The sequence below is a fragment of the Osmia bicornis genome, chromosome 12 (genome assembly GCF_907164935.1).
Source record: "Osmia bicornis bicornis chromosome 12, iOsmBic2.1, whole genome shotgun sequence".
Taxonomy (NCBI): domain Eukaryota; kingdom Metazoa; phylum Arthropoda; class Insecta; order Hymenoptera; family Megachilidae; genus Osmia; species Osmia bicornis.
In genome coordinates this window covers 78,749-91,016 of record NC_060227.1, presented here as the reverse complement: position 1 = coordinate 91,016, position 12,268 = coordinate 78,749, and the positions used below count along the sequence as shown (strand labels likewise).

General features: G+C 36.3%; 3 protein-coding genes across 6 annotated transcripts; 1 reads left to right on the top strand and 2 right to left on the bottom strand.

Annotated features, from left to right (window-relative positions):
- Positions 1–22: 22 nt before the first annotated feature.
- Positions 23–2,815, bottom strand: LOC114877620 (protein will die slowly). The gene is made up of 8 exons (XM_029190428.2): positions 2,362–2,815; positions 2,175–2,271; positions 1,923–2,086; positions 1,739–1,828; positions 1,238–1,377; positions 907–1,138; positions 737–824; positions 23–665 (listed from the first exon to the last, which is right to left on the bottom strand). Exons 1-8 carry the CDS (start codon positions 2,452–2,454, stop codon positions 565–567), a joined length of 1,005 nt encoding a protein of 334 aa, XP_029046261.1. The 5' UTR covers positions 2,455–2,815; the 3' UTR covers positions 23–564.
- Positions 2,816–2,845: 30 nt separating this feature from the next.
- Positions 2,846–6,738, top strand: LOC114877617 (integrator complex subunit 4). Of its 3 annotated transcripts, XM_029190420.2 has the most exons (8): positions 2,846–2,937; positions 3,042–3,207; positions 3,285–3,706; positions 3,809–4,135; positions 4,220–4,484; positions 4,555–5,017; positions 5,136–5,622; positions 5,694–6,738. In XM_029190420.2, the coding sequence occupies exons 2-8, from the start codon at positions 3,157–3,159 to the stop codon at positions 6,436–6,438; spliced, it is 2,760 nt and encodes a 919-aa protein (XP_029046253.1). In that variant the 5' UTR covers positions 2,846–2,937; positions 3,042–3,156; the 3' UTR covers positions 6,439–6,738. The 3 variants fall into 3 exon arrangements, with proteins under 3 accessions (XP_029046253.1, XP_029046254.1, XP_029046255.1); XM_029190421.2 differs by lacking the exon at positions 2,846–2,937 and having other exon boundaries at positions 2,969–3,207; positions 5,136–5,595; XM_029190422.2 differs by lacking the exons at positions 2,846–2,937; positions 3,042–3,207 and having other exon boundaries at positions 3,396–3,488; positions 3,568–3,706.
- On the bottom strand, positions 6,490–12,263 carry LOC114877611 (nuclear pore complex protein Nup214). Of its 2 annotated transcripts, XM_029190405.2 has the most exons (6): positions 12,064–12,263; positions 11,553–11,846; positions 8,365–11,463; positions 7,188–7,983; positions 6,899–7,106; positions 6,490–6,800 (listed from the first exon to the last, which is right to left on the bottom strand). In XM_029190405.2, exons 1-6 carry the CDS (start codon positions 12,094–12,096, stop codon positions 6,773–6,775), a joined length of 4,458 nt encoding a protein of 1,485 aa, XP_029046238.2. In that variant the 5' UTR covers positions 12,097–12,263; the 3' UTR covers positions 6,490–6,772. The 2 variants fall into 2 exon arrangements, with proteins under 2 accessions (XP_029046238.2, XP_029046237.2); XM_029190404.2 differs by having other exon boundaries at positions 7,188–11,463.
- Positions 12,264–12,268: the final 5 nt, after the last annotated feature.

The following is a 12,268-nucleotide window of genomic DNA, read 5'->3' as shown; positions in this document are numbered from 1 at the left end:
GTTATAGATAAAAAACGGTATATTAGTTTAACATTTGACGTAATTATAATCAATCAACTATACAATAAATATCAAAACGATAAAAAAAACAATCACTCGCCTAAGTATAATTTTAAAAATTACATTCTCGTATTTGTATCCTTCAGTTTTTTTTTCTCTTATTACTCTTTACTACAACCGTAACTGTTAATAACTTACACACCTATATTCGACTCTTACTGAATTCTTAATTTTGAGTTTGCATAGATCAATGCTGCGTTAAAAGTTTTTTCTTCTTCCCTGCCTATCTGGTACTAATTATATTCGATAAAATCTAAACATTCGAGTGCGCGTATTCTACTGTCTCTCTATACAATTGTTTGCTAATAAAAATTGCTAAAATTGCTACATATTTTTATGCAAAGATGGAAAACTGAAAAATTACAGAGAATGAGAGAAAAAGAGTGAAGACGGCCGTCTACAACAGGTGCGAACACCTCTTTTTTTTCTGTTTTCTTTCTTTTTTTTTCTTTTTTTTTTTTTATAGTACCTACGATGAAATATCGTAAAGAACCTGTGCCCATTCTATGTATCACTCTTCCATAGTTTAATCGTTTTATCATTTTCAAGTGCAGCTGATGCTATAATGTTATCCGTGGGATGACACGTCGTACAAAGGACAACATCTACGAATCGATAAACTGTCATCAGTACATTATCAGTACAATAATGTTAATAACTTTTTCTTTAGCTATACCTGTGTGTCCTTGTAGTTTCTGTACAATTTCTTTAGTCTGTAAATTCCAAATATATACCATATTGTCTTCTGAACCCGAAACGATCCACTGTTGAATAGCAGAACAATGTTTAGTTAATTTATTATTTCGATTATTTCGATTCATTACTGATTACATATGTATAACATACCTTCCCGCCTGTAACTGAAAAATTTGCAAATATGCAATATTTTTCGTTCTTATGACCTGTGTAAGTTTTTAAGCATTTTCCTTTGCTATAATCCCATAGTTTCAACGTGTTGTCTAACGTCGCTGCTAAAATATATTTTCCATTTGGCGAAAACTTAACGAAAGATACCGGTGGATTGTCGTCGTCTATTAAAGTCTTCAAACACTGACCGGATGCTGTGTCCCAGATCCGACTATACAATCATGTATCTTTTACTATAATTCTCATTTATTTATTCGCATTTAAGCACGCACACGTATGTACATGAACTAAACTAAACATGCTAGCTTACCATAACCCGTCGTAACTACTAGACACGATCAACGATCCATCCCTGTTAAAATGAACAGCACTTACGGGGTCGGAGTGAGCGGGTAACGTTTTCAGGCATTTTCCAGTTCTAACATCCCATATTCGAACACTTTCGTCGAACTGGTAGCAATATTTATTAAATCAACAGACACATGTACGTATGGAATAATTATGTGATTCGTGTGTGCAAACCCTTTTATGAAAGCACGTAATAACGTTGAAAAAGTTTAAAAGTATCTTTAAAAATATACCATTAACATCTCTCACCGATGGATGATTAAACTGAAGTTCATCTTTTCTCATTTTTTTTTTCCTTTTCTGTTTTTACATTCTTCTTACATTCTAGCATGTTTAATATTACCGACTGTTACCGTATAAAGTACAATTATGTGTACAATAATTTAGAAGCTTGCACACCATAGCGTATACGATAAATCCTATCCTAAGTGCAAACAAATAGAAATGTTAAAATAATACTTACAGAACCAGAAACTATAAGGTTCGACTGTGGGTTAAAGTTGCAACAAAACACATAATTGCTATGACCCTTTAATGTCTTTAAGCATTTCCCCTAGAAACAGACAAAAGAAGGTAAAAGAAGGTAAAAGAAGGTTCTTTCTATTCATTTTCTTCTATCGCGTTTCTCTGCCCAAATTTAAACTTACAGAACTTAATTCCCATATTTTCAAGGTTTTATCATCAGAGGCAGACACCAACAATCTGCTATCGCTAGACCATGCCACATCTGAAATACCAAGCTTGTGACCGGATATGGTTTTTTCAAATTTTCCATCGTACGATCCCCATATTTTGATTAACTTATCCGCAGCTGCGGGCATAAAAGTAATTATGAATTTGGTTAACTTTTACGCAAAATAAGTTAACGTTAACGCAAATAACGTGAAATTTCTATTTACAGGAACTAGCAAGCCATTCTCCGTTAGGGCTAAATTTCACTGAAGAAACTGCTTTGGTGTGACCTGCCAAAGTGTATTTCAAAGTGTAATTTGGTTTCTGTAAAAACAGAAAAAGAATTAGAGATTTTAAGAACAAAGTGGAAATATGTGTTTAATTAAAAAAGAAAAAAGAACATGTTTTGCCGACCAATGTTGAACTGCTCTTCGTTCCAGACGTTGGAGTACTTGCAGTATTATTAACAGACGTTTGATGCCCCGGTGACGGTCCAAGTGGTACCATTTTTAAACGAATTCCGAGGAATGTAACAATAGAAACTTACGAAATAGAAACTAAAAGCGCATATATAAACAAAGGTTACGATCAATCACAAGGAACAAACAACAACAATTTTTAGCACATTTCTTCTCTTATATATATATATGTATGTATGTATGTATGTTATATATACAGTTCTTTGTGTTAATCACTTTGAATAACAGTTTCGGTTTTATTTCTTAAACATGTGTGTTATATTTATCAATTCGTATATTCGCAGGTGCTCTTACATATTCTCATTACATATGCTCATATTCGTTACATACAAGTCAAGTATTTATTTAAGCACCTAAATATGCACGCGACAAAAACGGAAAACAATAAAACCGCTACCTTCCTAACCCTAACATTCGATATCCAACAATTACCGCCATCTTCTGATAAGCCAAGGAAATACTAGAAGAAAGCCAGCAACAGTGGCTACATATTTATACATATTATATGTGTGTATGTATAAATATCTATGTTAATAATTCCAAGTTTATAGGTAATGCGAAAAATATAAACATTATTCTATTATATTATTATTCGTATTTATCATGCTGAACCAGTAACACCTGAAGGTATAGCTTCAACTTTCATATGATACATCAAATACTATATGTATACTGCATATATGTATATATAGTAGTAAGACCAAGTAAGACAGTACTAATATATTAGAGTATGGCAGCTTTAATGAAGAAGAGAGTTTTAGCAGAATTTAACCAGAGCCAGGTAAAAATACTCTTCGACTTTGAAACATTTTTATTTGATTTTCTATATCCAATTGTGTTTTTATATTACATATACAGGTTATAAATGAACCACCGTTAAAGAGGCTAAAAACATTACGCCTAGCAGCTACTCCAGGTAGTAGTAAAAATGGAACAGAAGGAAGTTCAGCATTGGCTTATATCGAATGTCTTGAGAAAAGTAAATGTGGCAATGATGCTTTACAGCTTCTTGTTCGCATATCTGATACTATTGCCTACATCTCTCCGGAAGATGTTCCATCGGTAGTAAAAAAATTATCAGAAAGATTTACTATAGAAACCGAAGCTGCGGTTCGTGCGAAAATACTTTGGATCTTTGCAGAACTGGGACAAGTTACAAACGATGCAACCGAAAAGACACGAATTGTTACCGAAACTTCAGAACTTTTAAGAAACGAAGAATCGCATAGAGTGAAAAGTCAGGGTTTAGCAACGTTATTAAAATTAGGAGATTATCATAGGTGATTATCATTTTCTTCTGTACATAGCACGTTCTTTGGAAATTTATTTACTTTAATGATACGATCATTACGAATGAAAACTAAACGAATGAATTTTTCTAGGATGCTTGTATTGAAAATTGCCCGTGAGCATTTGCCAGATACTTGGCACGGCGTACAAACGCGTTGTCTTTCTATTATCGGTAGATATTTGACTGCGAATACCGCGGATGATACATTAACTTTTGTTGGTAATTACGCACGTTCTCAAGATCCAAGAGTACGTGCTCAGGCATTTGAAACAATGGCTGAACTTCATTCTCATAGAGGTTGCAGATTGCCCGCAAGTTTCTTTGCAGAAGCTTGTGCTGCGCTTCGCGATGATTATGAAATAGTTCGTCGAAATGTTCTCAAATTGATATGGCTTTTAGGAAGAGAATATCCTGAAAAGTATTAATTTTTTTTTTTATTTAAACCAACCAGAAATTAACATTTTCGGCTATCTCTACCACTTTACCTCCTATTTTATAATAGCATTATCATGGGAGCAGACGGAGAAGATATACGTATGGTGGATTGTGCATTTTCTCAAATATGCGGTCTGATGGGTGATTTATCAGCAAGAGTTAGAGCTTCGGCAATGTCTCTTCTTGGAACAATGAAAGGTGTATCGCAACGATATATAGAACAAGCGTTAGATAAAAAACAAAAAATTGTAGAAACAGATAGACAAGAAGTGGAAGAAAAAAGTGGATCTTGCGGTGCGTTTATTCATGGTTTAGAGGACGAATTTTTAGAGGTAATAATATATTTATTTACATGCATGTAGCTAAATAAGTTTTCAGCTAAATTACATATTATATATTCAGGTAAGGACAGCAGCAGTTGAGGCTCTATGCACGTTATCTTTGGAGCAACCAAATATAGCTAGAATTTCCTTAGATTTTATGGTTGATATGTTCAACGATGAAATTCAAGATGTACGATTGCGTGCTATCGAATCGTTGAGAAAAATGTCGGCAAGCGTAACGCTTCGGGAAGATCAATTAGAAACAATATTGGGCGCGCTAGAGGATTTCTCAGGCGAAGTACGAGAAGGGTTACACGCTACTTTGGCTGCTAGCCGGCTTGCTACTAGAAATTGTCTCCATATGTGTGTAAATCGTCTTCTTGATAATTTGAGTCGTTATCCACAAGACAAAGAAAGTATTAGATGCTGTTTAGCGGCACTAGGAGCTTCGCACCCATATTTAACGTTACCATTGGTACCGCAACTTCTTGGACGACATCCCTTTTTCGATACACCCGAACCAGACGTTGACGAACCGTCTTGTATCCTTTTTTTCTTTTTTCTTTTTTCTTTTTTAAATTAATTTTGCTTCGTAATAAGCAAATACTAGTAAAACTCGTAACCACTTTCCTTAATTATATTCTTAACTATAAATGATAGATGCAAGCGTTCTGGTTTTGATATTTAATGCCGCATTGCATTGTCCAAGTATGCACGCTTTGTTTACAGAGCACGCATCGAAACATTATCATTACTTACGCGACACTATGCCGCATTTCGTTCCTCGATTACGACCAACCGTAACAACTAGCGGACCAGGCTTTGGAAATGAAGATAAAATCGACGACGAAGCCGAACGCGGAAAAGAATTTTTGGAAAAAGTAGTGACAGGTGTTGAAAATGGTAGACCCGGTGGCAGAGTTCATACCCAACTTTTAGAAGCTGCAGCGATTGATCTCGATCGTTTAGCAGAAATGGATCATCGAATGGAGGGTGCCGCACGTTTCACTGTCCTCTACATACGATGTTTGTTACTTTTAAAGTCTGTATTGAAAGAATTTTCAATATCATCGACAAATTCGGTATCGACGAGTCCTTTACCGAACACAACCACCAACGTGTCAGTTTTGTTACAAAATACACAAAAGTATAAATTTTTATCTTTTCCTTTCTACGCGTCAAATAAATAATTTTAAATAAATTTAAATAAATTTCTAGGTTACAGCGACTTTTTAGTGGATTAAGTGAAAATGAAATCATACTAGCCAACGACGTCTGGTTAAAAGCATTGGCGATAGAATTAATTCGGGTAACGAGAAGCGTAACAGGAAGAAGCGCTCTTCCACTAGCGCGTCATTTTCTCTCCGAAGCTGACACCTTGCCCCAAGATACGTCGAAATTGCCATCATTTTCTAGAGCTCTTGTACTTCAGATTCCTACGTTAGCCGACGTCAAGCCGGGATCTTTAACGAGGCTGTTGTTACCGTTACTTTTGACACCGGCATCGCAGGGAGAAGAACGACTCCCAAGACCATCGGTGTCCACTAGATTTTCTAGAGCAATCATTGAAGAACCTAGAGGCGATGCGGACGCAGCATTGAAATTTACAGGAGGTCTTTTATTAGGGATCCCGTTAACGGCAAAAATATACAACTTGCGAGATCCTAGTATATTACGTATAAAACTGAGACATCCCGACCAACAAGTACAATTATTGCTACCGCGTCAGTCAGATTTACGACTACAAAATACAGAACAGAACGATTATAGATTGAAAACGACCGTATTACTTTCGCATCAAGTATGGATGGAAGCTTGCAACGTAGAAATTTCTCTTGCACTTTTTGTCCCATCTTCGTCGGCCGTCTGCACACATTCTCCCCTCGAGGATCCGTGTGTCATTGATCTTTGTAAGCCGACTAAAGTATCAATTGCACCAAAACCAATCAAAAGGGGCATCTAAATATTATAGTAGTAGATAATTTTTATTAGATTATTCAATTAAATACAACCATTAATTTCATAAAATGTCTTTATTGTAAATAAAAATTCAAAACATACTAAATCGCTTTGATTTTTCTACAGTAGTACGGATAACAAGAATTCTTTTAAAATGAACGATGTTTTGTAATGTCTCCGATAAAAAGCAATTATAAATACATGATCAAAGCTCTGTAAGTGGTGTAAGAAGGGATAGTGAAAGTGTGTATTACATTTTCTTCTTTTTTACATTATCTATAGGTATATAAAAATAATGAGATGATTTAGTCGATTTGATTTAAACGAACATTCGTACACTACCGCCAGGTGGAAAACGAACTTCCACTGTAATAAAGAACAATTAATTATTAGAATCTTTTTTCATATGATTCGACTTGTTTAGGTACGAAGAGAACACCACGTTTTAAAAATCGTCTACATACCTGGTAAATACTGGAGATTTTGGTGCTTCTACATTTTTTTGCGCTAGACTACTAAAACTAAGACCACCCGATTGACTCGCTAAGGATTCAAACGTGTTGCTACCATCAACGTTTCCAAAAACTTTCGGCATGGTGCTGCTATCAACTGGTGCAGGAGTCGTCGTCGTCGTCGTCGTTGTCCCACCCATTGCAGGTAAACTTCCAAACGCTATTTTATAGAATTTCTTTTTCATATATGTATAATCGATTTTATTGTAGCAGATAAGAAATTTATAGTGAAATATGTTACCTGGAGGCGATGCACTAGCTCCAAATGCTGTTGCTCCGAATCCACTGCTAAAACCAGCCAGTTTTGATGCTCCAAACGTAGGCGGTGATCCAAAAACTGGTTTAGCACCAAATGCAGGAGCTTGCCCGAAAGCAGGTTGTTCTAAACCCATTTGTGATGCATTATTAGCTGTACCACCGCCAAATACAGATGGTGAGCCAGGCGATGATGGCCCTGGAGTCGTATTATTCATGGTTCCGCCAAAGAAAGATGTAGATCCACTGTTTGACGCTGAGCCGAATATTGAATTTTGAGCATTATTATCAAAAATCGATTTCTGGGATGTTCCAAATGTATTTACTGACGACGAATCCCCTCCAAAGATCGAAGCAGATGGCGATGCCTGAGTATTTCCACCAAAGATCGAGGTAGCACCGGTTCCGCTAAAGACTGAAGCATTCGTTGAAGTTGTTGGAATCTGACCGAATATGGATGCATTTGTAGAACTTCCAAATGGCATTGAAGTAGGACTAATAATTGACTTTCCAAAAGTACTGGCAGTCGATGAAACGACTGAAGTGGTAGAAAATTGTGTATTCATTGTCGAAGCGGGTTTACCAAAAACCGAAGCAACTGAAGCAGTTGTAATACTACCAAAATTAAGTGTAGACGTGGTGGTGGCGGTGGTAGTAGCAGTAGTAGCGGTAGTAACAGAAGTAGCAGTAGTAGTAGTAGTAGTAGTAATAGTAGTAGCAGGGGCTGATACTGTTGATAAATTCGTTGCAGTTTCGCCAAAAGTAGGTTTCGTTAAAGAACTCTGAAATGGAGATGATACTGTGTTGGAAGTTGTTACCACTGCAGTTGCTGTGCTTGTTATTGACGATGCGGTTGTAAAACCACCAAATATTGGAATAGATGAAGTGGTTGTAATCTGAATGCCAGGCAAAGTAGTAGCAACAGCGAATGTAGATGTACTTGGTGTCGAACTTGGCATTCCTCCAAATACAGAAATATTAGGAGTATTAATCTGACTGTTAAAAAAGGATCTAGTAGAAGATGCAAGTGAAGCTTGTACAGAACTTGTTGCAAGGCTGAGTGCTTTTGATTTCGTAGAGAGTATATTCTCAATTGTAACCGATGATGCAGTAGTAGTAGTAGTGGTAGTAGTAATAGTTTCTTTTGAAGTAGTTCCACTTACAAGACTTATTGAAATCTGATTGTTGCTAGATGTATTATTTTGTCCCAATAACATTTGAAAACTATGTGCTCCAAACGTAGGTTTATAGTTATATTTTCCTTCGGCACTAACGTTACTGGTAGACACAGTAGTAGCTGTTTGATTAGATGTTTCAAGTCCTACAATTAAATTTGTTACGTTTAATGAGTCTTGCGTTTGAGATGCCGTTGTTGTTTTTACTGCCGCTGCCGGTGGCATCTTTAAATTGAACGCAGTAGTAACGTTTGAAGGTTTTAAAGCAAAAGAAAATGTCTGTGCACTTGTTTGTGGCGTAGTAAGTGCATTTTGCGACATACTTTTGACAACAGCAGAAGCAGTAGTATTTGCAGTAGCAAAACTAAATGTGGTAGCTGCTTCAATCTTTGTCGTGGTCGGTATCATCGATGTTGCTGTTGCTGCTGTTGTTGTTGTTGTCGTTGTAAATACTGCCGTTTTAAATTTTACCGAATTACTTGCATAAATTCCCTGTACCCGATCCGATGTGGTTTCTGATAATACATCTTTTAATTTGCCAGTGCCGAATAAATTGTTTTCCACCTTAAAGGAATCGCTTGGTACATTTTCTTTTCCAGATTTTGTACCAGACTCTTCGAGTGCAGATGATTTTTCTGCAGTATTATCTTCAGATTTTTTCGCCGGTGTACCAAACGTAATTGTGTTCACTTTGGCGAAAGATTTCGTCAAATTAGGTAAATACTGCTGAGCAGAAGAACTAACTTGACCGAATGGTAGTACAGTATCTTGCTTTGGCTTAGCATTTTGAGACACCGTAGATGATGTTATTGGTGGAACAGTTGATTTTTTCTCTACCTGTGAATGTTTATTTCCAGATGGTGTCGGAAAATTAATACTAAAGTTAAGTTGCTTGCTTTGCGTTGATACATTATTACAAGTTTCACTTGTACCAATTCTTGCTACGATGCTATTTAAAGAAGCTAACGGACTTTGTTGTTTCGGTTTCTCGGCAGCTGCTACTAGTTTAGTAGGCGTGATCTGCTTTAAAACAGAATGTTCCGTTTTATTCTTGGTATCGGCAACTGTCGTATCAAGAGAAGCTAAAGAGGATAAAGTTGCTTCCAAACGGTGTTGAATTGGCGAAGGATTGACGGGTTTTATAATCCTTGGAGAAGAAACAGACAAATGTTCCCTTAATTTAATTTCTTTCTCTTGAGTAAAAGTTAAAGTCTTGGAAGCGATAGCCTTGCAACGCGCCTCTATTACTCCTGCATTTCTTGGAAGCGAAGTCGATGATTTAGACGACGTGATGCTTAAATTAGATAACGAACGATTTAATCCAAATATGTTATTGTTACGAGTTATTAATTTCCATCGTTTCTTAAGATGTTCCAATTTGCTCTTCTCTTCTTGTATTATCTTATTATGCAATATCAGATTTTGATAAACAAACTCGAGATGTGGAATTTTCATTCGCGACATCTCTTCAGACTTATGATTCGACCATTCTAAATCCAAAATTTTACTAGCTTGACTAACTTGTGTGCGAGTATAATAATAAAGTTTTTGTAAATCAGATATCTTATTAGTATCTCCACAATTTCGAGTTGTAACCTCGTTAGTAGCTGCATTTTTTGACTTGGTTTCTTCGACCCAAGCAAATGACTGTAACAGTAATGCCTTTAAATATGAAATGTCACTGGATAAACTGTTTGTTGTTTCTCGCAATTCTCGAAGAAACTGATCTATTACAACACTAGTCTCGACTAGTTTTCGACGTTCTTCTTCGGTACCACATTCCCATGTCTGTCGTTCCAATTTGTTACGCAATTCTTTTTCAAATAAATTATGCTCCTCTATATAAGCACGAATATCTCTACCATCCTCGTCTGCGGACGCTTTCCGTTTCACGGATTCTTGCGAAACTCCTTCTTTCATCGGTACCACCGCCAATTTCATATCTGACTTTACCCGAGTTTCATTCACCGGCTCCATTTTCATCATTTCTCTGCTAGCACTTTCGGATTTCTCTTCCAATTGTTTAGGCTTCTCAGCTGCGGATTGTGGAAAAAAACTATTCCCTTGGATAGATTTGTCAAAAATATTTCTCGTAGGAATTGGTTTCGGACGTTCAGTAATATTATCTCCTTGTTTAGGGCGTGGGGTACTAGTTATTAAACCATTCATAACGATAGACGTTTCGGATAAATTAACATTCGACTGTAGTAAATGCAAGGGAGGTGCAACTATTTCTGTAGGCGGGGAATTAATCTCAGGACAATTAGGAATCAGATTTACCATATGGAAGGTACATAATTGTCCGGATGTTGAAAGGATATGAAGCATAGGAACTGGATAAGGTAAGGTGGACTCTGCGCCCCATGGTAATTTTCGAACAGAAGATTTGTCGATAGCTAAACCAACTGGATAACTTTCCGTAGTACGGATCAATGGTAATTCAGCCCTGCCACTGTCAACCAATTGCCACTGATTCCAACTAACTCCTCCGTCTGTAGATCCCAAAACCGCCACTTCGCTACTGTTACTACTAGCAGCAATGATTAAACCCCATTCTGGTACATGATCAAAATAATAACGTGGGATTATTCCTTCCTCCGTTGTATCTGTTATTCCATAAGTGATATCTTCGTAGCTGGTAAAAATTGCATTTGTTTCACCTTTAGGAGCATCGATTATTAAAACATTAAGTTTCTGTTCGCTACCTAAATAAGCAGCGCAAAACTGATAATTGCTGATCCATAAAATACCAATAACCTCTCCGATGTACGGATCAGGACCAGGAATTGTTCTTGCAACTTTCAGATCGGGTTTAAATTGCACGATACTTCCATTTTTGCAACCTACTACTATTTGCTTTCCTTTAGGACTCCATGCTGCGCACAAAACATCCAAGTCGTTAAATTTTTCTAAAGCTTTCAACTCTATACTTTTTTCCTTCTTTTCTTTTATTTTAAAACTACCAACTGTGTAATCGCTAGCTACTGTACACAGCATTCCTGGTATAGCGGGATTCCATCGTAGATCGTTCACAAAGACGTCGGTGTTTGACGTAGAAATCCTAATTTCGTATAATAATTGTATGCTCTGGAAAAGGAAATTTACAGTTTCTTTAATCGTTTAACGTGACTGTACGAAATCCAACTAACTTAAGGTTTAAATTTCAATGTTCATACATTTGCAACAAGCGCCTGTACATCGTAAATTAAAATTAATGGTCCGTGCGGTGCCACTGCTAAATAAGAGCAATCACAATTAACCATTAATTTGGACACAGCTACCGCTATATTCAACTCCAGCTTCCATTCCGGTTCATTATCTTCGCCGGGTTTTAAAACGATTATCTTATTGCTTTGACCTACGTATAATAATCCTCTCTTTTTATCTGCAGTCAATAAACTGCAAGCAATTGGTACAGATGTAAATGCATCTAAAATTTGGGAAGTATGCGATTGTTTGAATAAAAATTCCTGAAACAGAGGTTTTCCATTACGATAAACGTACAAATATTAAACAATAAATCCATACGAATCAGAAAAACACTTGTGTGTGTGTGTGTGTGTGTATATATATACATATAATCGTAGTAAAAGATTCGTTATGTTCTGCATTAGCGTCGTAAATGACTTTAAAAATGAAATAAAAGGTTAGAGAATCATTTTTTAAAGAGTAACCGTAATGTAATACCTGAACGTCTTTTGGATCAGGCGCAGTTTTCATGTTTAATTATTTTACGTTAATCCTCATATAAATAAACAATTAATACGGAACATAAATTAGCCGGATTCGTGTCACCGCCGAGTTGCATAACCGCATAACCTTTGAATATATGTATGTATGTATAACTTGAAACTGACGATGGATTCTCCTCTAACTAACTCTAACTAAGTAA

Bases quoted from the DNA above. Each gene is read 5' to 3' on its own strand.
- LOC114877620 (XM_029190428.2), bottom strand. From the start codon at position 2,454: ATGGTACCACTTGGACCGTCACCGGGGCATCAAACGTCTGTTAATAAT. The intron at 2,087-2,174 runs GTAAATAGAAAT...TTATGCCCGCAG, and splicing joins AGAATGGCTTGCTAGTTCCT to CTGCGGATAAGTTAATCAAA. The intron at 666-736 runs GTATAGCTAAAG...ATCGATTCGTAG, and splicing joins GAAACTACAAGGACACACAG to ATGTTGTCCTTTGTACGACG.
- LOC114877611 (XM_029190404.2), bottom strand. From the start codon at position 12,096: ATGAAAACTGCGCCTGATCCAAAAGACGTTCAG. The intron at 7,107-7,187 runs GTAACATATTTC...TCTATAAAATAG, and splicing joins AGCTAGTGCATCGCCTCCAG to CGTTTGGAAGTTTACCTGCA. The intron at 6,801-6,898 runs GTATGTAGACGA...TCTTTATTACAG, and splicing joins AAATCTCCAGTATTTACCAG to TGGAAGTTCGTTTTCCACCT.
- LOC114877617 (XM_029190420.2), top strand. From the start codon at position 3,157: ATGGCAGCTTTAATGAAGAAGAGAGTTTTAGCAGAATTTAACCAGAGC. The intron at 4,136-4,219 runs GTATTAATTTTT...ATTTTATAATAG, and splicing joins GGAAGAGAATATCCTGAAAA to CATTATCATGGGAGCAGACG. The intron at 4,485-4,554 runs GTAATAATATAT...TTATATATTCAG, and splicing joins TAGAGGACGAATTTTTAGAG to GTAAGGACAGCAGCAGTTGA.